The sequence below is a fragment of the Oreochromis aureus genome, linkage group 10 (assembly GCF_013358895.1).
Source record: "Oreochromis aureus strain Israel breed Guangdong linkage group 10, ZZ_aureus, whole genome shotgun sequence".
In the NCBI taxonomy this organism is placed as follows: domain Eukaryota; kingdom Metazoa; phylum Chordata; class Actinopteri; order Cichliformes; family Cichlidae; genus Oreochromis; species Oreochromis aureus.
This window is the reverse complement of record NC_052951.1, coordinates 19,977,136-19,998,502: the sequence shown is the minus strand read 5'-3', so window position 1 is coordinate 19,998,502 and position 21,367 is coordinate 19,977,136. Positions and strand designations below refer to the sequence as shown.

Sequence of the window (21,367 nt, the reverse complement as noted above, 5' to 3'; positions counted from 1 at the left end):
AGGATCTTAAAATTGAGGTGAATAGCTCAATCTATTGCAATGATAACCTGGCATTAATCACTCTAGTGAAAGTGATTAAGTTATTGGATGTAGAAACAGCAAAAAATTGGCAAATGGGCTGGTGTTCATATAGCACCCTTCTTCTCAGTTGAACATTCAAAGCACTTCCTAGTACTACGTCTTATTCACCCACTCACACACACATTCATACAGTGTATGGTGTATTCATATTATGTATGCATAGGTACTTTGTGACATTCCAGTGGATGCATCAGAACCAACTTGGAGGTCTAGTATCTTCCCTAAGGATTCTTTGGCATGGAGGAGTCAAGAATCGATCCAACAACCTTTTGAGTAGTAGATGACTCACTCCATATCCTCACAGATGCCCAAAATGGAAGCAAAACTAACCCAGGTGTAAAAATAAATTATAAAACAGTAACCCCACCCCCATATATATTTGGGGTTTGGGCAACACGGTGGTTAGCACTGTTGCCGCACAGCAAGAAGGTCCTCAGTTCAATTCCACCATCAGGCCGGGGTCTCTCTGTGTGGAGTTTGCATGTTCTCCTCGTGTTTGCGTGAGTTCTCTCCGGGTACTCCAGCTTTCTCCCACAGTCCAAAGACATGCAGTTAGTGGGGATAAGTTAATTGGTCAATCCAAATTGCCCATAGGTGCTAATGCGAGAGTGAATGTGAGTGCGAATGGTTGTCTGTCTCTGTGTGTTAGCCCTGCAACCTGTCCAGGGTGTACCCCGCCTCTCGCCCTATGACAGCTGGTATAGGCTCCAGCGCCCTCCGCAACCCTGAAAAGGATAAGCGGAAGCGAATGGATGGGTGGGAGAAATATACAAACAGTTAATAGTTAATACACTATAATTTAGCAAGTATAAGGGTATTTTACGTTTTTATTAAAGTGCTTTATTAGTCAACAGTTAACTTCTCCTGCTGCACTGCTGTAATTGTGTTCTTTATAATTTGATTATAAGTTAAGTTATAAATAGTGGAATTTAAACTGAAGTAAGCTTTTATTTCAAATTACAGCACTGGGTGGCAGTACAGCCCAGTCTTCAGTGGGATTATTATAAGGGTAAGTCTTTGAGCCCTGCTATAGGTGTCATAGGGATATAATCCTACACATGAAGACTCGCATCCGCATGTCCGCTGTAAAGGCATTATCGTATTAGCTACCTTATTAAGGTAGGAAGAACATAGGAAATGGTGTTGTAGCTAGTAGCATTTAAAAAAAATGTGCTCTATCATACACACAAACACCTACATAGCTGGATTTTCTGGGCTTGAAAAATTAAAGCAGAGAGAGCATTCAGACTTCAGACAAGTCTGAGGTGGAAAACTGTGAAGACTCATAGTCCAGTTTTCAGAAATTAGTCCTTCATCTGATTCCGGAAAACTGGGACTCTACACCTTCACATACGCAAATTTTAACCTGCTAAAACAAGATGAAGGACACATAAGAGACTAAGACCGCTGAACCATGAACCATTACTTTCTAATGAAGCTGGCAGTGTAAAAAAAATAAAATTTTGACACGAGTAATATACACACAAATACACATATATGTATATACATATAGACACATATATATAATGTATTAAAAAAAAAAACAAAATATAAATAAGCTATAGCGAGAAATTAGGTTTACAAAAATAACTCATTAAAACCCAAACATGGTTCTGTCAGTTTGACAGTCGCCACTTGTCTCCTAGCAAACGTCCCATTCTAGAACGTTCCCACAGTTGTCTTGGTGACTGTGCTCAGAATGCAAATGTACCGCTGCAGCGCTTCCATGGCAACCAGAGAGCTGCTTTCAGACCGATGCCTCAGTTTTCAGCGCACCTACTGGAGCCTCATTTCCAGCACTGAGTGTCTGAGGCGGTGTGTGCTGTGTCATGTTTACATCTCACACAATGTGACAAGGCGCCAGGCCTCGTCCCAGTCCTCCTCTTCTTCCTCCTCCTTCTCCTGCTGATGCTATTTATACACATTGCACGTGCTCACACGTTCAAGATTGATAGAGAAAGCATGGGCCGATCTGAATACAGGAAGTTGCATCATGAGCGGCAGAAAGGTTGCCCTCTTCTGGACTTGGATGGGTACTGTGTATTTGAGCAGAGGGCCTGCCACAGCTCCTCTCCTCCCCTTGAAGGGCAGACACACACATAGTTTGTGTAATGTGGTTTCGCTGTAAGGACTGGGGAGCCTCCTGCTCTAGAGGAAAGCCTGAGGAAACTTACGTTTCTGATTCCATGAGGAGCAAGAGAATCTGGAGAAGATGAAACAGACTGACAGACTCTCAGTCTTTCTACACTGGATGGTAGGGTTGTAGATTTGCTACACTAATCTGTAATGAACTGATGTGATTTTCTCTGTTTTGAGACATGCGCTCATTTTATGCTGTGCTTGTGATCTCATGAGGTCAAAATAAGGTGTGCTACATGTTACATATAAAATCATAACTGTGTCCATTTCAGATGTTCTGCTGTTTTACTTTGGCGCTTTTGAAGCTTTTTAGAGGATATTTTTCTCCTTCTCATCTGTTCTCCTCCTCATTCCAGGATTTTTACACATTCAACATCACTGCTGAGTTCGTCTGATCAGAATTTGTCTCTGAGGTTTTCCAGGCCCTTCCACTGTAAGGTGACACCTCTGCAGGAATACTTCATGATTGTCCTGTCATCAGCTGTCGTCTAAGGCTCTAAGCTGCTTGCATTTACAAATGACACACACACGCCCACTTGTGGCAGTGTCAAAACTTAGACTCAGTTACGGCTTAGCTGCTCACACCAGACTGAAAGTGCGTGCTTCTGAGTTTTGAGTAAGTAAATGGGTTTGCACCTGTAGCCATACCTCGCAGTGATGTCTACTAACCTCAGCTGGAAGTACGTCTGTACATCACTGCTGCAAGTTGAGAAGTTAAAACATGATACTAAAATATAATTAGTTTGTTTTTTGTTTGTGTTTGTGTGTTTGCTGTGGGTAGCATACAACAGCGTTATTAAATGTGCAGTCTGGAATTCGTACAGTGGGGGGAAACAGTTATCTGATCCAATCCTAAATTTGTAAGTTTGCTCCCTTGTAATGAAATCAACAGACTCTAGTTTTACTGTAGTTTCAATCTAATAGAGAGAGACAGAATATCAACCAAAAATCCAGAAGAAGGACATTATATAAAAGTTATAAATTATCTTACATGTCATTGATCGAAATAGGTTTTTCATTCCCAAGCAAAACATGACTTTGTACTTGGTGGAGAAACCCTTGTTAGCAAGCACAGGCAAAAAACGTTTCTTCTAGGTGGTCACCAGGTTTACACACATCCCAGAAGGGAATATGGCCCACTCCTCTTTACAGAAACTGTTCCAGCCTCGTGCATCTCTACAATCTTGTCCCTGAGGTCAGTTCTTTGGTCTTACCCATGATGGTGGAGAGGTTGGACTGGTGAGAAACTGGTTTTGTGGACACGTGTGCTTTATACATATAATGAGCTGAGCTCAGCCAGACATTAAATAATTCATTCCACCAATGTAAAGATAGTAAACAAAGCCCCAAGCATGTTTGTGTATGATTGTGTTGTTTTCTGGTGAAATGAGGAATAATTAGAACCGTTGATTATCTCTAAATTAAGTTCTTACTTTGTCAAAAATGTAGGGTCTTTTTGCGTCTGATTTCTTAAGTTGACTTATTTGTTGCCCTTTTATTGCAGTAACTGAACGCAATACTGGCTCAAGTATGAAAATATAAGTGGACTCTGCTGGGGTTTACCACTAACATAGTTTTTTTTGTCCTCTCTAGGTCACCTGCACATTTTTCACTTCTGTTTACCGCATAAAGGCACCATGGGAAACATCTTCCAGTGCTGTCAGACCCTGTCAAACTACTTTAAGTGTCAGGATACACCAGGCCCGGGTGAGGCAGAAAGATCTCCTCTGCTGTCCAGCGAAGAAAGTGAATGTGAGTCACCGAGTTTGCTGGACAACTCGGAGGACGACGCGTTAACCGTCTCAACAAACAGTATAACAAACCTGGCCCTCGAACCGGAGAACTTTCTGTTTCCTGACATCATCCTAAGCAGCAGCCTGGGAGGAGATGTGACTCTGGTGGAGCCAATGGTGTGTCTGCTCGTGTCTGAGGAGGATGAAGGAGGAGGCGAGGGGATGGGCGAGCAAAGAAGCGAAGAACGAGGGAGGAGCAATGAGATGCGAGGAAGAGGGTACTCTGAGGTTGAGACTCAGACTGAAATAGAGACCCAGATTGGAATGGGGGTGCAGACTCAGACTCAGTTGCAAACAGAAGTTCAAACACAAACAGAAACACTCGAGTTCGGTAATAAGAGGGTGGTGAGGGAAGGAAATATGATCATTAATAGTGAGACTAGAAAAGAGATGCATGATTGGGATCAACGTGAAGGTGTGGAACAGCTGCTTTTAGAGGCACAAACATCGGAGAAGAAAAGCAGTGACTTTTGGTGTGACGTTGAAGTTTCTGCTGACTTGGAGCTGCCAGGAAAGGTGGAAAGGCAGACAACCAAAGACAAACCTGAAATGACAGCCACCTTAACAAAGCTAACTTTGCAGACAGAAAGAAACACTGACCCAGTCGAAGAGGAACATACAGATTCTGCGCTGAGAGAGCCGACAACCTTACAGTGCAACAAAAAGCCAGACGAGCAAAAGACTGAATCCAAACACACCTCAGTGATGCAGGCTGACCACGAGGTCGGCGGCACAAATGAAAACATTGCAGTGGAGTCAGAGAAGATGACAAAATGCAGCAATAATGACACAGAAAATGTGGAGAACTTTGACCCTACTGAGGGTTGCGTGGACCTGAAACAACAGAGCAATCAGGACAATGGACAGGTGGAGGAGTTAGAGCAGACTGCAAATGAAAAGCAACATAATAATATCCACATAGAAACAAACAACCATGTGTTTCAGACAGCAGGTCATATTCAGAGTCAGGACAAGTCACATCTGCCAAAGAAGTTAGAGGAAGCCATCAAGACTGATGAGCCACAGGCAGAAGGAGAAGAAGAAGGAGAGACTGAGATTGATCGAATGACCCTGTTTTTAGTTGACAGACTGTTTCTGGGAGCACCACATGTCCAAAGTGAGTAGATTTTTTTTTTTTGTAGTCAGTATTACAGCTGGTTAAGCTAAGACTGCTTAAGAACTCATTTATTTAGTCTGAAATCTATCAAAGTGAAAAAGTCTGGACGATAACACCATATCTTCATTCATCTTCCTTTTCATTTTTTAGATTTTTTTCACTTCCTCGGACACATAATGTAATTACTTCTGCCAAGGATGGTATATTTTTGGTAGCTCTTGTGTTCGTGTCATTGTTTCTGTCTGTAAAAACAATAACTTAAAAAGTTTTGAAAGATTTCTGGTCAAATTTCGTAGGGGTGTAGATCCTGCTCTTCAAGGTCTTCAAGGTCAACTCAATGAGTTATTGGTCAAAAATTGACAAAAAGCTTTATAACTTAAAAACTCTGATTCTGATAAGTGTAGCGTTTGTTGGAATGTGGAAAAGCCGAAACATACTGTAATATAAAATGATATAATAAGCTCAAGTTATTCATGTCCAGTTATTCGCAAATCAGCACCTATTATCCATTACCCACTCCTACATAATGTTTGGGTAATCAGCGTAAACATCTGCCATGCTACCCTTATCTGATTTTTACTCCAAAACAAACTTTTAAAATATGTATGTAATCCTCTGCCCTTAGAAGTAAATACTGCCCAGAGAGTGAGCAGAGTGCTCTCTGGGTGCTTCCTGTATGATTGACTTTCCTTGTGTTTTTTTTTTTTGAATTAGTATTTTCCACCTGATTAACTCACATTAAAGTGTAACAGCAGTTTGTTTTTCAGCCAGCTTCATCTCTGTGGTCTATTTTTGTCTTTTCTCTTCTGTTTAACAGCACATACAAATCCAGCTACAGCACCCACTGAAGATGATCTCCCAGAGCAGTCTGATGATGATAAAAGGAAAAAACTCAGCATCCAAGACATAGTTGATCTCCAAGAGACGAGTTTTACTGTCAGAATCCAGCCTCCGGGAACAGAAGGTTTTGAGCTGCAGGTTCTGTTGTTAGTCCCTGTTTTCTCAAAGATTCACTTCACTGTGTCTTCATTTCGCTTCAGCTCTCATGTTTCTCCTCCACCATCAGGTGTCAGGCCAGATGTTGGTTGTGGAGCTCCACCAGGTGCTTATGGATCATGAGATCACATGCCACCGCACGTGCTTCTCCCTCCAGCTGGGCGGCGTCACGCTCGACAGCCTTAAAGAGCTGCACTCTGTCCCGGGCATCCGTGACGGAGCGGTGATCAAGATGGTGGAGGGTAACTGCGTCTTCCTGTTCTTACTTCATTAGTTTTGTCTTCATGTGATGATCCACCATTTGAGTCATTTCTCAAAATAGTATTAGAGTGAAAGAAAAACATGAGTACAAAACATCCATACCTTCTTATACTGATGTTAAATTATTTAGCATTACTATTTCTGCATTTCCACTTGATTGTCTTATTTCATGAGCATCTTCAAATGGAAAATGCTTCAATTTAATCCTGCACTTGTGCAAGATTGATTTGACTCCTTTGTGAGCGTTGTTGCTCCTGTTGCAGAATCTTACTCGGTGCGTGATGCTCGTCTTCATCACAGACATGTACGTGATCTTCTGAGGAGCCTCGACCCCACCGATGCGTACAACGGCGTGAACGGCAGCTCGCTGTCTTACCTCACCTTCTACACCAGAGGAAACAATGGTAACGCCCCTCTGTCATACATTAGGATCAGCTTCCCTGTAACAAAGCGCTCAACCCTTTCACCTTCGCGTTCAACCCTGCAGATGGTCAGAGCGTGGGGAAGAGGCGAGCTTCTGAATGGGAGTCTCTTGACTGTAGCCCTCCAGAATACGTCCTCCCCGGTTCTAAGGAGCGACCGCTGTGTCCACTTCAGCCAGTCAGAGAGGACTGGAAGGTGAGCTGTCAGTTTTTCTACATGCAGTTAAAGCTGGTTAAATGTGCATTTAGCCGTGGTTAAACAACAGTGAAATGACAGCCTTTGCAGTGCCTGCGGGTCTTGACCCTCAGCAGTTGGAACCCACCTCCAGGAAACAGGAAGATGCACGGCGACTTAATATACCTGAATGTCCTGACTATGGAGGATAGAGAACTCAATATTACATCCTCTACAAGGGGTTTCTTCCTCAACCAGTGAGTTTTACATGCTATGAAAAGGTTTTATCCATCCTGGCAAGATATTTTGTTCAGATGTTTCAAGTAGGTTTAATACTTATAATTATAATAATAATTAAACTTTGGTCTTTCCCCTTGAGTACTGTAGTTACTCAAGGGTATAAACTTGCCTTGACTTGGCGTGTGCTCTTCTCTGACTTTTCCAGGTCTACTGCCTTCAACTTTAACCCCAAACCTGCAGTTCCCAAAACCCTTTGCCATTCTCTAGTGGAGCTGCTGAGTCAAGTCAGCCCTGCTTTCAGGAAAAACTTCACCGCCCTGCAGAAGAAAAGGTGAGCCAACTGTTTGGAATTGATTTAGAACTTGTTTTAGCATGAAGCTTGACAGTAAAAATATTTTCCATCCTCTGCTGTGAGCCAGAGTTCAGCAGCACCCTTATGAGCGCATTGCAGCACCTTTCCAGGTATTCACCTGGACTGCGCCACACGGAGACCACACCCTTGACTGCGTGAGAGCGGAGGAGACGCACGCCAGCTACATGGGCCAGGATGAGCATACGGTAGTGGACGCAAGATCGAGGAGGCAACCTAAATGTGGAAATGCAGGACACAGATAGGTTGGATTTTACATTTCAACTGATGGCGATGATGATGCTGATATTTAGTATGTGTGTCATGATGTCAGAGTCGGGACTGGAACGAGGAGCTTCAGGGATGCAGGGAGCTCCCCGGATGCTCCCTGCAGGAGCGACTGCACAGAGAGAGGAGCATTTTCAAGGTGAGGATTCCCAACATCATCTTTCCAAGTCTGTCCTTCATTACTAATGAAGCAAACCTGTGATAATCAATTTAAAGCCCAGAAGCCATGACCTCTTATAAGAGTCCTCTTATGTTTCCTCTATTCTTCTTCCTCCTCTGGGACCAAATTGTTTTATTGAAACATAAACTCATTAACCAGTATTTGAATCCTTCCTCGCAGACCAACAGTGACTTTGTGGCCGCTGCGACACGAGGTGCTACGGCTGTCATTGACGGCAACATCATGCCGATAAACCCAGGGGAGTCGCCTCATTTGCAAATGTTCATGTGGAACAACCTCTTCTTCAGCCAGGGGTTTGATGTGTCTGAGCACTACCGACCACTAGGGGGAAACACTGCTGCTCACGCTGCTGCCATCTGTGACCTAAGAGGAGCTCAGGTAAGAGATCCTGATAGTATGACTGGGGAGGTGTTTGGGAGGAAATTATCATTTCAACTTTCTAGTTTAAGTCTTTTTTGTGTGTGTGACATTCAGAAATCTTTAAGGGTGTAGTTATAAGGATATTAATGGTCAAACTGCTCAAAGAATAATCTCCACGGCTGCAGGCATATGCATCAGTGGACATAGAGGGGCTACACACAATCGGCACAGCTGTGGTGGATTATCGTGGTGTCCGAGTTATTGCTCAGACGATCGTTCCTGGGATACTTGAGAAAAATCAGGAGGAGAGTATAGTGTACGGCTCCAATGACAATGGAAAGACAGTGTTTACTCATCCGAGGTAACATTCCTACATACTCATGCCAAAACAGTGAAATCTTATATTGTAGATCTTGATTGAAAAGCCGGACGTGCCCTTTTATTTTTTCACTATTACTGCAGCTGAGCAGGAGTGTGTTTTATGGCAGGTTTCTGGAGCTGCTGGATAAAACCAGTAAGCAGCTGAGAATCCAGCGTCACCAGGTTTTAGATCACAACAACAGACCGGTGGAGCTTTGCTCTGGCATCGAGACCATAGGCATCCTGGGTAATGATGGACGACCTTACATCTTGGACCTCCTGCGAACCTTCCCCCCAGATCTTAACTTCCAGTTCTCAGAGACAGAGGAGAGGAGGGAGGAGGTGCCAAAGGAGTGCCAGAGCTTTGGTTACCCATGTCTCCATTGTCACAGTCTGGCCAGCCTGAGACCTGAGCTGATTGAGGCCTTCATCCAGCACAGGTGAGGAAGACTTTCAGAACTGAACTACTAGACCAGCAGGATGAGCCAATGTTAGAAAATGAGCTTTCTCATCTTCTTATCTTTTATTTTATGATGTAGGTATGAGCTTTTCATGAAGATGGTGTCGCATGAGCTGAGCCAGCTGACTGAACAGGATGAAGCCACAGAGTGGAGTGAGAAGCCCGTCTGTGATTCAGATACTGGGGAGAGACCTGCAGCCAGTGCTGACATGGGTGAATAAGACCTTATACAGTAAATAAAGGGAATATGACATACGTATGGAGGTGTCATGCTGAGAAAGAGCATTGCAGATGTGATGTTTGATTTTAAACTGTTGAGGGAGAAATTTGGAGAAGGTCAGAAGAAGCTGGAATACCTGCAATAATCTGCACACACTAAGGAATTTTTATCATAGGCCTGAATCACAGATGATAGAGCCACAAAATGAAAATGCAAATATTAAATGTTAACTGATGTGTGAGGGCAAAGAAAGCTGATTGTCTTCACGTTGGCTGATGATACTTTCATATTTGATTTTTGTAGAAATAAGGAGAAGAAATGCGATCCTGAAAGCTTGTAGAGCTGTCGGCTCAGTGAGCGACTCCTGCTTTGACATCCGCTTCAATCCTGATGTTTGCTCTCCAGGTACTGAACACCCTCGTGCTCACAAACAAACACTCAGAGTAATATATATATATATATATGTATGTATATGTTGTCAGATTAAAGGTGAACTGTGTGTCTTTCCTGCAGGTGCTCGATTCCCTGCTGAGTGTTTAGAGGAGGTTCAGAGGCAAAGATGCCTGCTGTGGGAGGCAGCTGCTTTTCTCCTGTCTCATCAGATCCCAGCAATGGTCAGTTGTGTGTGGAGTGATAATGTTTAAGTTTATCGTATGCATAAAGTGTAAGATGATGTGTGTGTCATTTCTGTTATAGTTGATGGACTGTCTTGACCACACAGCAGTGCCAATGGATGGCGCAAGTCTGACCTCAGCGCTTCATCAGCGGGGTGTGAACGTGCGATATCTGGGGACCATACTGAGGGAGCTCGGCAGGGTGGAGGAGAGAAGACGACTCGACCATATACAGGCACGTAATACAGCTATTAATAACCATACCATATAAATGCTATTATTCAGCATATATGCATAAGGCGGGTCTGTTAGGCTGGTGCAGCGTGCATTTTATTCCACTGAATATATTGCATTGTATAAGAAACCTATTACTAATCATTATTGTTGTTATTATTATAAGCTTTGTTTATTTTGCAAGAAAATAGAGAAGCATTTGTCATATCAAGAAATCAAGACACATCTCTAAAATCAAAAGTTTAAACCTTCATCAAGCCTTTAAATGTCTGTTCATATAGTGTGAAGCAGCAACAGCAGTCCTCTCAATATTAGCCTTCACGCGTGGATTGTGAAGACTGAGCTGCAGTTTGATCTCATGAAGGCGAACTTTTCTTCTCTCCTCTTCCCTTACAGAGAATTTGTGTCAGTGAAATCATCCTCAGAAGTGCCAAACACATCTTCAGGACCTACCTGCAGGTGCTCAGATTAAGAAAACACATGTACTAATCACTACGCAACCTATCATTGTTTTTGATTTATCAGCACTTACCTTATTTTCTCCCAGGATGTGGAACCTGCAGCTTTCTCTGCAGCTGTCAGTCACTTCCTAAACTGCCTCCTGACCTCCTCCTCCTGCTTCCCCGACTCCTGCTCAGACGAGCTGCTCTCCCGTCGCAGGAGCCGCCGACGCCGGAGTCACGGGAGTCGAGTTGCATTGTTGAGTGACAGCGTGTGGGCTAGGCTGACGTCCGGCGAGCTGTGGGGCAGGATCAGGGCTGAGGCTCGAGATTATTACCACTACACATTTGACAGGTGTGTGCGTGTGTGTGTCTGTGTGTGCCTATGTGTTCCTGGATATGTGCAGCAAGACTTTTACACTGTCATCCTTTCTGTGTTCAGTGAAAGTATAGATGAAGTAATAGAAAAGCACAACCTTCAGAGGATCTCCCTGCTGAGAGAGATTGCCATCAAGACAGGCATCCAGGTCAGACATCTCTTCATAATACAGCAACCTGTGAGCTTAAATTAAGTCTCCATCCCATAAGTCTCCCTACCGGCAATGCTACGTGAAATCACAACATCTGTATAATAGAATACCCAACACACTGCTTTATTTGGTCAAGACATAACAGACGGGACAAAAATATGGAGAAGAAATACATAAAAATGCTGATCACTGACCACGAGTCAAGATTTCTACCCCTTTGCAGAAGCCGACGTGACATTATTGTTGGAGGTAATCTAGTTTTTTTTGCCACACTTCTGTTTCAAGGTCAAAAACTTGAAAATAAACTGAGGCTGGAAAAAAGATAAGCTTATATTTCATTTTTACTGTCACACAGATCTGGATTCAACGTTATCCTACATTTATCCAAGAATATTTTTTTTAAATTAGAGAATACATTTTTTAATTTAACTGAAACATTTACATTTCAATAACAATTAAATGACAAATACATTTAGATTGTATTAATAGCAATAAGTCAACAGATGATTCTTAGCCAACAACAACAAATGAAGTCAATGCAAAGATGATCAGCCTTAGAAAAAAAAGATAACATACTACCAAAGATTTAAATTCAAATAATGACCTAAATTACTTTCAGCGCTATCTTAATTTTTTGTGGCAGAGATTCAACAGGGTGTTGGAAACACTGCTCAGAGATTTTAATTTTGGGTGCACTGTGGACATAAAGGGATGGACATGGTCAGCAACAGTACTCAGGTAGCCTGTGGTATTTAAATGATACTTAGTCGGTAGTAATGAGCTCAAAGTGTGCCAGGAAAATATCCCCAACAGCATTTCACCACCATCAGCCTGAACTGGTGTAAAAAGGCTAGGTGGAGCCATGCTTTCATGTTGTTTACTCTAAATTCTGACCCTACCATCCAAATGTTGCAGCGGAAAACGAGATTCATGAGATCAGGCAACATGTTTGAATTATAGCATCCATATCCTGTCCTTAGCTGCTTCAAGGCTCTGCATGTTGAGTAGTCAGAGATGCTCTTTTGCATGCCTTGTTGAGTTAATGTTCCTTTCCTATTAGCCTGAAGCAGTCTAGCCATTCTCCTCTGACTTCTGACATCAGCAAAGCATTTTCACCAACTGAACTGCCGCTCACTGGATATTTTGTCTTTTTCAGACCAAGATCTGTAAATTCTAGAGTTGGTTGTGTGGGAAAATTGCAGCAGATCAGCAGTTTCTAAAATACAACATTAACTATGTCATGTTAAAGGTCACTAAAATAACCTTTTGCCCCCATTATGATGATCTTGCCCACGTCACAGGTTGCTGCCCTGTGACTGCCTGATTAGATATTTGTCTTAACAAGCAGCTGAACAGGCATACCTAATGAAGTGGCCAGTGAATGTATTAATGAACAGTGTGGCAGTCTAGGATCTTAAGTTAAGCGACTTAAGAGGCCTATAGAGCTGTTTTTGCATTTATTTAATTTATTTAACATTTATTAAATAGTTTTAATCATAACATTCATGGGTGAAAAGTGAATGTTTTTTTTCTTTAGTTTTTCTCATAAATCCATAATTCTATTTCTTGTGGTTTTACACAAGAAATAGAATATTTGACATCAAGCTTCAGAGTTTGTGGTGGCTGAATTTCACAATTGACTGTGCTTAGAGCAGAAATTGAGGGCAGTCAAACCACAAAGTTATTAAATCCAACTTTTAAAGTGCATCTGCTTTCTTCCTCTATTCCCTTTCTCTGTGTTCAGGTGCAGCTGAGGGAATATGTGTTTGAGTCTCGACACAGGCCGGCATTTGCTGAGGAGGACATCGTCAACATGTTTCCTGTGGTCCGGCATCTCAAGCCTACGTCATCGGATGCCACGCGGCTTGTTCAGCAAGCCCAGCTGGCAGTGCAGCAGGGTGAGACATAAGCACAAATATAGACGTAAACAGCATAATATACAGTGTGTGTGTTCTTCTTCTTTTTCTTTTTCTTACAGTAAAATTAAATGTGGCCCTCGATGTAAAAGGAGTTCGAGATCCCTGCGTTTTAACATCCTGCAGCACCAGGAGCTGCTTCCCTCCAAACATCAACACAAACTCTAAATGTCACTAACTAAAAATATCACACATCTGATAGGGGCACATGTTTGGCGTGGGAAGAAGCGTTAACAGTATGCTCGCACAATCAACAGGAAGTTTTAACGCTTTATTTGTTATTTATTTTGCATTTTAATTTTGTGTTTGAGAAAGAAAGAAAAATCACTGTTTTAAAAGCAACTTCCTAATATGCTCTGTGTGTGAGGAAGTTCTCACATGCAAATTGAAAGAGTATTTGTTCTTTGTTCCTGTTCATAGTGGCGACACTGACTCTATTTTAATGCCAGTGATACAAGACAAGACCCACACTCGTCATTCTGTAATAAAATACGTTCTTAATCTAATATGGAGCTTCAGCAGCCAGTCAGTCACAAAAACCAAGCAAATGTCTTTTAATGTTGCACTCACCATAAGTTACCATGGTGATATAGCCAGGTAAAGAGACAGCCACTTTCATACGCCAACTTTAAGCTCTACATGGCTTGCTAAGCCCATCTGGCTTTATAGTGCAGGCCACAGAGCAAGGTAGGTGGATGCTGGACCTCATCACCTATATTGAAATCATCTCAAGAAGGCTAAGTCTTTCCAGCTTATATAAGAAGAGTAAGCAATCAATAACCTGTACAGTCATCCCATCAGTCTACATGTAGACATGTGTGGATGATTTTATGACACACTTAAAAATGTGCGTTTATGCCAAGCATGTGCACTTTAAACATGACCGCATTTATGCTATATGTGCTGTATTGTGCCGCTCAGTTCCTTGTATTTAACACGATGTATGATGCACATTATCAGTACAGATCCTGATAATGGATCTGCTTGAAGGCCAGTCCTCATATGAGGAGCAGATATTCATTTCTGTTTATTTGCTGTGCATTAATAGTATTTTGTGTTTGATTTTAGGGCTTCTCAAGGAATGCTACGACTTGATTAGTCAGGCCCTGACTCTATTCAGCAGTGTGTGTGGGGTCCTGCATGAGGACGTGTGCATGTGCCTGCGCCTCCTCGGACGGCTCAGCTACATCTTGGGAGAAAACGCAGATGTAAATATTCATTATGTTAATTTATTCAATGAACCAGTACTTAACTTTCTGAATCATAGTAATGTACAGCAATGTTTCCTGTAATGTGTCCATGCACTGCAGGCCCTCAGCCACCAGGAAAAGGCCGTAATGAGTTCTGAGAGAGTGCATGGTATAGACCATCCACAGACAATACAAGATTATGTGAGTTTCGTCACTTTTTCATTGATTTACGGACAGTCTTGTTATGTTATTTGTGTTGTCTTCCACCCTAACGATCTCCAGTCCACACATCTTATTAAAATATATATAGTGATATTTTTCAGAGGCACATTCCTAGCATCACTATGACTAGAATGAATATAGCAGTCGTGGCGCTCTATTTACAGATCTGCAGTTAAAGGAAAAAAAGGAATATAGTTTCATTAACATCAGCAACATTTTTTTGTTGTTTTTCAAGTCTTGGCCCTGTGATGTGGATAAAGACACTTATCATGATTTTTAAAATCCATCTATAGAACCCAAGTTTGCTCATATTGGCCTCACAGTTCTGCAGCTGTTACCAACTAGATCTGGGGATTATTTTTTCCATGTAGAAATTAAAACAAAAACTAGCCAAGCGCTTAACTGTATTTATTAAAATGTGTCTTTGATATATTATCATTTTATGCTTCAGACTTTTTTGACCCTCTACTGCTTTGCTGGAGGCCGCCACTTGACCTCTCTACAGCTGCTGTATCGCGCTCGGTACCTCACCCTGCTTGTTAGTGGAGATGATCATCCACATGTAGCATTACTGGATGTAAGTGAGACCCCACCTGTATTTATTTATTTATTGAGCAGGTGACCACATACTTTAGGGCTAAAATGCAGTGCCCCAGGTTTGAGTCCGACTCTGAGCCCTTTGCCTCGTATCTTCGCTGTCTGCTCTCCACTATCAAACTGTCTAATAAAAGCAAAATGCCCAAAAAATAATCTTTAAAAAAAAAAGTATATTAGCGTGTTTGGTTTGGCAAAGATTTTATGATGGATATCTTTCCTGATACAGCTCTCCCCATGTATGCGCGCTTGTGACCGCCACTAGGAGCACACGGGCTTGTGTCCCCCCTGTGGTTAGGTTAAGAAGAGAGGTGACGACCAAGAAAGAACACTACAGATGTGACGTTTGTTTTGAGAGTGTTGATGGAGAAGTATAGAGAAGGCCAGAATTAGCTTCACTGTGTTTGTGGCTCTAGAGAAAGCATATTATAGGGTGACAAGAGAGGAAGTGTGGTACTGGCCTACTTGCTGTTCCTAGAGTATTTAAAAGTAGAATGGGAGGCAGAGCCTTCAGTTTTCAGGCCCCTCTTCTGTGGAACCAGCTTCCAGTTTGGATTCGGGAGACAGACACTATCTCTACTTTCAAGATTAGGCTTAAAACTTTCCTTTTGCTAAAGCATATAGTTAGGGGCTGGACCAGGTGACCCTGAATCCTCCCTTAGTTATGCTGCAATAGACGTGAAACTGCCGGGGATTCCCATGATGCATTGAGTTTTTCCCTTCCAGTCACCTTTCTCACTCACTATGTGTTAATAGACCTCTCTGCATCGAATCATATCTGTTATTAATCTCTGTCTCTCTTCCACAGCATGTCTTTATCCTGTTTTTCTTCTTTCACCCCAACCGGTCGCAGCAGATGGCCGCCCTCCCTGAGCCTGGTTCTGCCGGAGGTTTCTTCCTGTTAAAGGGAGTTTTCCTTCCCACTGTCGCCAAAGTGCTTGCTCATAGGGGGTCATATGATTGTTGGGTTTTTCTCTGTATTTATTATTGTGCTATCTACTGTACAATATACAGGAGTGCAGAATTATTAGGCAAGTTGTATTTTGAGGAATAATTTCATTATTGAACAACAACCATGTTCTCAATGAACCCAAAAACTCAGTAATATCAAAGCTGAATGTTTTTGGAAGTAGTTTTAGTTTGTTTTAGTTTTAGCTGTTTTAGGGGATATCTGTGTGTGCAGGTGACTATTACTGTGCATAATTATTAGGCAACTTACCAAAAACAAATATATACCCATTTCAATGATTTATTTTACCAGTGAAACCAATATAACATCTCCACAGTCACAAATATACATTTCTGACATTCAAAACAAAACAAAAAACAAATCAGCGACCAATATAGCCACCTTTCTTTGCAAGGACACTCAAAAGCCTGCCATCCATGGATTCTGTCAGTGTTTTGATCTGTTCACCATCAACATTATGCAGCAGCAACCACAGCCTCCCAGACACTGTTCAGAGAGGTGTACTGTTTTCCTCCTTGTAAATCTCACATTTGATGATGGACCACAGGTTCTCAATGGGGTTCAGATCAGGTGAACAAGGAGGCCATGTCATTAGTTTTTCTTCTTTTATACCCTTTCTTGCCAGCCACGCTGTGGAGTACTTGGACGCGTGTGATGGAGCATTGTCCTGCATGAAAATCATGTTTTTCTTGAAGGATGCAGACTTCTTCCTGTACCACTGCTTGAAGAAGGTGTCTTCCAGAAACTGGCAGTAGGACTGGGAGTTGAGCTTGACTCCATCCTCAACCCGAAAAGGCCCCACAAGCTCATCTTTGATGATACCAGCCCAAACCAGTACTCCACCTCCACCTTGCTGGCGTCTGAGTCGGACTGGAGCTCTCTGCCCTTTACCAATCCAGCCACGGGCCCATCCATCTGGCCCATCAAGACTCACTCTCATTTCATCAGTCCATAAAACCTTAGAAAAATCAGTCTTGAGATATTTCTTGGCCCAGTCTTGACGTTTCAGCTTGTGTGTCTTGTTCAGTGGTGGTGGCGTCTTTCAGCCTTTCTTACCTTGGTCATGTCTCTGAGTATTGCACACCTTGTGCTTTTGGGCACTCCAGTGATGTTGCAGCTCTGAAATATGGCCAAACTGGTGGCAAGTGGCATCTTGGCAGCTGCACGCTTGACTTTTCTCAGTTCATGGGCAGTTATTTTGCGCCTTGGTTTTTCCACACGCTTCTTGCGACCCTGTTGACTATTTTGAATGAAACGCTTGATTGTTCGATGATCACGCTTCAGAAGCTTTGCAATTTTAAGACTGCTGCATCCCTCTGCAAGATATCTCACTATTTTTGACTTTTCTGAGCCTGTCAAGTCCTTCTTTTGACCCATTTTGCCAAAGGAAAGGAAGTTGCCTAATAATTCTGCACACCTGATATAGGGTGTTGATGTCATTAGACCACACCCTTCTCATTACAGAGATGCACATCACCTAATATGCTTAATTGGTAGTAGGCTTTCGAGGCTATACAGCACAGGTGTCGAACTCCAGGCCTCGAGGGCGGTGTCCTGCAGGTTTTGGATGTGACCTTGATCCAACACAGCTGATTCAAATGGCTAAATTACCTCCTCAACATGTCTTGTAGTTCTCCAGAGGCCTGGTAATGAACTACTCATTTGATTCAGGTGTGTTCACCCAGGGTGTTATCTAAAACCTGCAGGACACCGGCCCTCGAGGCCTGGACTTCGACACCCCTGCTATACAGCTTGGAGTAAGACAACATGCATGAAGAGGATGATGTGGACAAAATACTCATTTGCCTAATAATTCTGCACTCCCTGTAAAGCGCCTTGAGGCGACTTTTGTTGTGATTTGGCGCTATATAAATAAAATTGAATTGAATTGAATTGAATTACTGCATGAGGAAGTCAAGAGTTGCAGAGAAGTATGCGAGGGATGGGAAAACAAGACAGTGGGGAGGTGTACAGTAGAAGTGACACATGGGTTCAAAGTGGGGGCTACATCAGGGATCAGCTCTGAGCTCCTTCTTGTTGACAGTAGTGATGGACAGACAGACAGATGACATCAGGCAGGAGTCTCAATGGAGTATAATATTTGCAGATGATATTGCAGATGATCTGTAGTGAGATTAGAGAGCAGGTGGGGGAAAGCCTGGAGAGGTGGAGGTATTTCCTGAAGAGACGAATGATGAAAGTTAATAGAAGCAAGACCAAATACATGTGTGTGAATGAGGGGAGGCAAATAGAAAGGTAAAGATAGTGAAGGTAGATAAGTTTAAATACCTGGGATCAACTTTCCAAAGGTAAGGACAGCACAGAGTGAAGGGGAAGGTTTACAAAATGGTAGTGAGACCTGCTATGATGTACGGTATAGAGATGGCAAAAAGACGAGGTGGAGCTGGAGGTGGCAGAGATAAGGATGCTCAGGTTTCATTGGACATAATCAGAAGCGACAGTATTAGATATGAGTACATCAGAGGGACGGCTGCGGTTGAGCAGTTTTTCTAATGTAAAAAAAACCTTATCATCAAGATTTTTTTATTTGGACATTCAAAACAGTTGAGGAAGATAAGAACTTCGAAAAGCAGAAAACCTGTTGGTGTCTCAGTGTTTCCAGGCCAGCCAAGAGATGTAAACCCCAGGTCTACCCCACGGCCTCCTTTCAGTAGGACATGCTTGCCCAGGAGGCATCCTAATCAGATACCCGAACCACCTCAACTGACTCCTTTTGATATTGTAATGAGTGAAATATAAAGTAAAAGTCTGAGAATATATAACACATTATATAAGAACCACAATATTGACTCTGGTGGTAGTCTATCTGATATTGCACTACATGATAATGTTTACTCTAAGTTCAACTTGATATACCTTTAAACTTTGCAACGATCACTGCTGTGTGGTGTTGTCTTTGGGATAAATGAGGTGTAAACATAAACAAACAGACTCATTCATTCATAATTCGTGAACAACGACGACACTTTTCGAACATGTGAAACTGGTCAAAAGGTCAAAGTGGGTTATATCCATGAAATACTCAAGAGTAAGAGCTCATTCGTGGTTTGTGTCCCTGTTTTGCTCCTCTGTGTTAGAGCATGCTAGGTCTGGTACTTCATGGACTGATGGAATATGAGCTGTCCCTGAAGTTCCTGCAGAATGCCTTAACTTTAACCTCAAAATACCACGGTGTCACATCCCTGAAACACGCACACAGGTAGGTGACACACTTTGTCCTCACGCTCCTTTTTCTTGCATAAAAAAACACAGATTCATTTACAGAAAGTTTGAGAGACAACTGCTGTGACCTTCCTGTTCACATTTGAATTTTCTTTGCAAAAAAATAGCCTTTCCATGTCTTTCTTCTGCACAGTCATCACCTGCTGGCCACTGTGTATGAGAGTAAAGGAGAGTTTCGATCAGCTCTGCACCACGAGAAAGAAGCTTATTCAATATATAAGAGCCAGGTGTGTTTTAGAATAAAGTGTTTTCTGGTGTTATGTCCATGCTTTCTGCTCTGAATTTTAACTGTTGCTGAACATGTGTAGGTTGGTGAGAACCATAACAACACTAAGGAAAGCTCGGAATACCTGAAGAGCCTCACTCAGCAGGCTGTGATCCTTCAGAAAGCCATCAACCAAATATACAGCAACACACCTGGTGCCTGTATTCCACCACCAAAGGTTTGCACAGTTTGGATGTTATGTGAACATACACAGATATGCAGTGCATGCATTTCTGGTTGTGACTGTCTGTTTTTCTCTAGTTTTCCACACCGAGCCTTCCCACAATACTCCAGCAGCTCAACCTGACATGTGGAATCATTCTCATCCCCCTCAGGTGATTACTGAAACAGACACAGGATCAAAAGTAGCCACTAATGTCCCAGTTTAACACTCCCTAATTAAAATTGTTCATGTAAATGTGCTTTCCCCTCTCATACTGTATATATGTTTTGCCTTTTCCTTTCTAGTGGAAAAGAAATTGACGAGCTCCGGGCTGAGTTTAAAGGAAAAGTAAAAGTGAAAATGGAAGACCTTGAAAATCAACTGTTAAGTTCTGTGGAGAACAGACAACAATACTGACTTGTGAACTAAAAACACAACCACAATGGGACACCTGCATGCTCTGTGAAAGTGACCATGGACAATGAGCAGCAATGGCGGATGAAAGCGAGGCAAAACAATGCCGTTATTAAGCAGGTCACCCAGGTGCACCTGTTAAAAGAGGACTTTGCTCTGCTGTTGTCAGTAGACATAGATTATCAGTGCCATAATAAAACTCTTGCCGAACTGTACGGCACTGTATGTGATGGCAAACACGTTCAACTCACTTCCTTTTTGTCGTGAAAGTAGATAAACAAAACCAAGAATTGTGCTGCTAGATGAATGGAAAAGCACAGTAAGTTTTACACTGCGTATACAGAGAAAAAAAATATATAGCCACAGTGTTTAATATCTCAGATTGTGAAATGGCATGCCGTCTTCTTGCACTACCCTGAGTGTCCACTGGGTTTCACACTTGTGCCATGAGCATTTCTCAGAACAAAGTAGAGTAGATGAGTTCCCATTATGCAGAAGAAATAGATTTTTTTTAAAAGTAACTATTTTATAGGCTTATATTAAGTGTGTGTTTTGTATTGTGCGATAGGCTACAGCCCTGAAAGTCCAACATAAATGTAAAAAATATGTGTGAATCAAGTAACATTCGAGTGAGAACAGGTAGAAAGGCGGGGGGCACTTTAATGAATACATTTTATTGTGTGAGACTGATTTAGATGTGTACCACAATTTAGTTGTCATTAATATCATCTTATTTTTTTATTCTTCTATTATATAATAACAGAAAGCTTAAAAATTAGAGGATTAGGCTTTGAAATTGCATTTCTACTTCATAAAAACACAGCGACTTTTTTATATATTTTATATATTATTCCATCTGAAAATTATCCGAGTATTTCTGATATAGCTTCCTGTGAGTTGTTTAGTATAAATCAGCATCTGTAGAGCCGAAGCATGGCGGTGTAATTCCATCTATTCAAATCAAAACATGGATGCAGCTGACAATAAAAATGACTTATAACGCCATGCTGACTATGTTTTTTTTTTTTCCTTCTTTAATTTAGAAAAAAAATTAAAGCGTGATATTTAGAGCGTGATATCTGTACGCTGCGCGCCACCATTCATGTGAACGTGCGCGCTCCCGATATCCA

General features: G+C 42.1%; 1 protein-coding gene across 3 annotated transcripts; it reads left to right on the top strand.

Moving 5' to 3' along the window:
- The first annotated feature begins 2,129 nt into the window (after window positions 1-2,129).
- Window positions 2,130-21,236, top strand: LOC116317270 (clustered mitochondria protein homolog). 3 transcript variants are annotated; one of them, XM_039618002.1, is made up of 31 exons: window positions 2,130-2,335; window positions 2,577-2,653; window positions 3,814-4,880; window positions 4,959-5,130; window positions 5,948-6,108; window positions 6,197-6,368; window positions 6,651-6,791; window positions 6,875-7,005; window positions 7,087-7,241; window positions 7,430-7,555; window positions 7,644-7,782; window positions 7,908-8,000; window positions 8,202-8,420; window positions 8,588-8,763; window positions 8,891-9,202; window positions 9,302-9,435; window positions 9,746-9,847; window positions 9,956-10,056; window positions 10,139-10,291; window positions 10,687-10,749; window positions 10,838-11,085; window positions 11,173-11,257; window positions 13,005-13,158; window positions 14,245-14,384; window positions 14,487-14,567; window positions 15,040-15,165; window positions 19,251-19,372; window positions 19,529-19,622; window positions 19,704-19,838; window positions 19,922-19,995; window positions 20,129-21,236. In XM_039618002.1, the coding sequence occupies exons 3-31, from the start codon at window positions 3,858-3,860 to the stop codon at window positions 20,238-20,240; spliced, it is 4,944 nt and encodes a 1,647-aa protein (XP_039473936.1). In that variant the 5' UTR covers window positions 2,130-2,335; window positions 2,577-2,653; window positions 3,814-3,857; the 3' UTR covers window positions 20,241-21,236. The 3 variants fall into 3 exon arrangements, with proteins under 3 accessions (XP_039473936.1, XP_031591845.2, XP_039473935.1); XM_031735985.2 differs by having other exon boundaries at window positions 3,814-5,130; XM_039618001.1 differs by having other exon boundaries at window positions 2,577-2,658; window positions 3,814-5,130.
- Window positions 21,237-21,367: the final 131 nt, after the last annotated feature.

Coding starts and splice junctions, on each gene's coding strand:
- LOC116317270 (XM_031735985.2), top strand. CDS start 3,858: ATGGGAAACATCTTCCAGTGCTGTCAGACCCTGTCAAACTACTTTAAG. Junction 9,203..9,301: donor GAGGCCTTCATCCAGCACAG/GTGAGGAAGACT, acceptor TTTATGATGTAG/GTATGAGCTTTTCATGAAGA. Junction 19,373..19,528: donor TCCCTGAAACACGCACACAG/GTAGGTGACACA, acceptor TCTTCTGCACAG/TCATCACCTGCTGGCCACTG.